The sequence below is a fragment of the Brassica oleracea genome, chromosome C2 (genome assembly GCF_000695525.1).
Source record: "Brassica oleracea var. oleracea cultivar TO1000 chromosome C2, BOL, whole genome shotgun sequence".
Taxonomy (NCBI): Eukaryota; Viridiplantae; Streptophyta; class Magnoliopsida; order Brassicales; family Brassicaceae; genus Brassica; species Brassica oleracea.
In genome coordinates this window covers 34672723-34676787 of record NC_027749.1, presented here as the reverse complement: position 1 = coordinate 34676787, position 4065 = coordinate 34672723, and the positions used below count along the sequence as shown (strand labels likewise).

General features: G+C 47.1%; 1 protein-coding gene across 1 annotated transcript; it reads left to right on the top strand.

The window, feature by feature from the left end:
• Positions 1 to 274: 274 nt before the first annotated feature.
• On the top strand, positions 275 to 3849 carry LOC106324081. The gene is made up of 5 exons (XM_013762101.1): positions 275 to 827; positions 920 to 982; positions 2603 to 2967; positions 3036 to 3574; positions 3726 to 3849. Exons 1-5 carry the CDS (start codon positions 275 to 277, stop codon positions 3847 to 3849), a joined length of 1644 nt encoding a protein of 547 aa, XP_013617555.1.
• The last annotated feature ends 216 nt before the right edge of the window (positions 3850 to 4065 follow it).

Sequence of the window (4065 nt, the reverse complement as noted above, 5' to 3'; positions counted from 1 at the left end):
GCGAAAACCGTCTTAGTCCGACGTCGCCGGGATTTTTGGGAAACGGGACACCACGAACATCGGTTTGATTTGACTGGTCGGCCACTTTTTAAATTGTGTGGCTGAGATCGATGATTCGTGGTTGGCTTCAATTAACTACATCCGGAACTGTTTTTTTTTTCTCTTTTTTTTTTAATATATATATCGATTTTTCAGAGTGTGTCGTCTTCGCTAATAGCGGTTCTTCTTTCTCTCTTATTCTCTCCTTCGCGATATTTCTTCTTGATTCGAACTTATGGCAGTTGAAAAATTTGGTCCTCATCTCAAGATGATTCTCGAGGCGAAACATATCGAGAAGATCCATGAGCTCTGGGAAGTCGATTATGCCGTAGAAATTGAACTTCCCGGAGGCGGCAATACTCCAGAGAATGTGAGACCGGGGTACTGTGGAGCTTATGCGTTGCATTTCGTGGATGGCGGCTTATCGTTTCCTCTTCCTCGTTTTCTTCTCGAGGCGTTGGCGGAGCTTAAGATGGCGTTTACCCAGATAGCGCCTAATTTTTTTTGCTATTTCCTGGCCTCCTGGGTTCGAGTCTTGGGGAGTTGGGGAGTTGAAGAAGGCCTTGAGTTCAGCCTTGGGGAGTTGAAGCAACTATTCGCTATAAAGCGAAACAGCGGCTTTCCTGGTCTGATGATTCTTGCTCCTCGTTCCGGCCGTGTTATTATTGAAGGCATTCCCAATAGAGATGATCGATTGAGAGAGAAGTTATTTGTTTTTAAGATTAACCTGGCGTCGGTCGGGGACTTTGACTTCGAGAGGATCCCTCGGGAATGGTCCGACGACCTTGGCGAGTTTTTCTTTTATTGTTTTTTGTGAATAATGTCAGCCCTTGATCGCCTTTTAGCCTTCTCCTTTTAAAAGCCTCCTTTTTATATCTAGAGCCCTTCTGCCCTGCTCCCATGACTCCTGAGCTTCGTGGATTAATGGCTACTTTGCGACGTGGTAATCCTCGGTGGCTTGCTTTTACTCATGATTGAATTCGAACTGCCTACGCTCTTCCGCCGGGAGTGAACCGTGCTACTCCTTCGGCCCAAGGAAGGTTGAGGCAACAAGAGTAAGTTCTTCTTCTCTTGACATGATTTGAGGCACTTCATTAGCGCGATTCTAAATCCTTCGAGGTTCGTTTTTTTTAGGGAAGACGGAAAATCCTAATTTCCCTTTACGTTTCGCACTGTCGATTTACGTTTAAATTAGAAAACTAGGAAAATCCTAATTTCCCAGAGGTCCCGGATCTCTGCGAGAGCCAACGGAAAGTGACCAAATATATGCGGAAATCATGAAAAGATAACAAACGAGTTTAGAGAAAACAGTAGATCTTAGAATTCGCATTTGAGCGTTACAACAAGGTAAGAACCTGGGCTACGAGAGTTGTCGGCGAGATTCCTAGTTCTAACACCCTAAAGCTGCTAAACCTAATTGAGTCGCTGCCCGAATAACAAAAACGGAAAATTGCCTAAATTGCTCTAAGTGCTAAGTTTTGTTGTGTCTCGAATCCCCCTTTGCCTCTCGCCTAGGACTCCTTATATACTTGCTCCTAGGTCGGTTTGCACCTTTCCCCTTCTGCCCTTAAGCCGTCATAGTTCAAAAATGGAGATACTCCAATTTTCCCGATCTTCGTGATTATCTTCGGAAATTTTGTATTTATCTGCAGAAACTTGACATTTATCTTTCCTTGCGAACCAAGTGTAAACCATCCCACGGTTTATGGGCTGCTGGTTAAGAAATCGTAAGGTGGGCTTCGAGTCATGCCTTAGGTCCCTTTCGGCCGTCTTTCGACTTGAAGCGTTTATTACGACTTCTTTCGATAAAAATGAACTTTCCGCGGTTTTTATCGTAAAGTTTGGTTGATGACTTCGAATGGCGAAAAACATGAAATGGGTTCGCTACAGTCTTCGGGAGACAGGATCGAAGGGTAGACGAGAATGCATGGATTCGTGTCGTATCGATGTTTCGGGAGAGCTTGGTCGCTACGTAGCGACCGAACGGAACGCACGCTCGTTCGCTACGTAGCGACCGAGCGGGACGGACGCTCGGTTGCTACGTAGCGACCGAGCGAGACTAACGCTCGGTCGCTACGTAAGAACCGAGCTTGGCTCGAGCTCGGTTGCTACGTAGCGACCGGGCGAGACGGACGCTCGGTCGCTACATAGAGACCGAGCTTAGCTTGAGCTCAGTCACGACGTAGCGACCGAGCGGGACGGACGCTCGGTCGCTATGTAGCGACCGATCTTGGCTCGAGCTCGGTCGCTACGTAGCGACTGGGCGGGACGTGTGCTCTGTCGCTATGTAGCGACCGAGCTTGGCTCGAGCTCGGTCGCTACGTAGCGACCGGGCGGGACGGACGCTCGGTCGCTACGTAGCGACCAAGCTTTGCTTGAGCTCGGTCGCTATGTAGCGACCGAGCGGGACGTGTGCTTGGTCGCTACGTAGCGACCGTGCGACCTTTTTCGGGCTTTTCTCTGATGTCTCGTGTTTCTTCCGCAGGGCTCTTCGTAAGAATAAATCTTTTCCGAAGATTTATTTTTCGTAAAAACGTTCATGCCAATTTTTATGGACTTTCAGACATTGATTCCGTCGTGACCGATTTTGACACCAACAGCGATCGAGCTTTTAATGACAAGGTCGACTCATTGACTCATCGACGTCGACGTCGGGTCTTGGAGGAGATTAACTCTGTGACTTCAGGATCATCGAGCCCGGGACTTTCTCCGCCGTTACGCGTTTTTGGTGAAGGTACTTCGCAGGTTAATCCTTATGTCCCTTTTTCGAGTGTGCCCGAAGCCTCTTCGTGGTCGTCTTCATATGAAAACGAGATTCCTATCCTTGAGATCTGGCGCAAGATCAGAGCGGAAGGATGCGGGCTCCCTTCTTTGGAGCGTATACGGGAACGTGATGCCTATCTTCGGATGGCAGTTGCGAAAGGCAAGGTACGTTATCTTTCTTTGATGTTTTATGGAATGGGATGACGACCTTTGACGTTATCATTTTTGCTTAGGCTATGGAGGCGAGCAACGAGTATGCCGCTTTGATGGAGGGGCGATTGGTAGATTTTCCAAGTAAGGAGGAGATCGCGGGTCATCTTTTGAAGATCCAACAGCTTCGAGGTGAGTTGGAGGCTTCTCGGGAGGTGGAGAGGCAGCGCGAAGCGGAGATTCAGGAGTCAAAGAGGAAGTTGGCTGTTGCTGAGGCAGAGAAGGTCGCTATTCAGAGCGATCTTGACTCGATGAAGGAGAAGCATAGGCGAGAGATCGAAGGTCGGGATAGGAAAGCTCGTAAAGATCGCCACCTTGCTCGTCTCTCTCTTGCTCGAAATTATGATGGGGTTCTGTCTGTAGTGAAGAGCAAGTTGGAGCAGAAGAAGAAGGAAACAGCTTTGACTGAGTATAACGAGGGTGGCTTCGAGCTCGAGGCAGAGTTGGAGCGTCATAAAGGCCTGGAGATTTTGCTGGAAGTTGATTACGATCTTGCTTCGGTATCGGACCACTCTCTTAGTCACCTCGATCTTCCTGAGATTTATGGAGATTCGGTCAACCAGTATTGACGCGAAGGTTAATTTGAGTTAGTTTGAAGTTTGATATGTTCTATTTTTCTTTTGGTGTTTTTGTTGTTGAAGAAACATATATATGTTTTCAATGGATTATGGGATAATACCTCTTTAATCTTATGTTTTTTTATTTGCTTTAAGCTTCATTGAGCCTGTTGGTTTATCCTTTAGAAGGCGTAGAACAGAGACTGATCAGGAATCTGTTTTGTGGGCCTTTATCTGGCCTGATAGCAAGTCGGTTGAACGGGATATATTTAGTGATTGAATATTCTAAGTAATAGAAGAAAAGTAACATGTGTTTGTTCGGTTGTTTGGGCTTCGCTCGGTGTCGAGCTGCCTACGTACCCTCTTCAAGGGATCAAGCCTGTTCGTAGTTCCGTTTCTTTTTGACTGAGCTGTAAGCATCGGTAGCCTCCCAGCTCGAAGCTTGACAATCATGGTCGAGGTTCGGATTTTGCGTTACTTGTAGTATTTCTTTAAG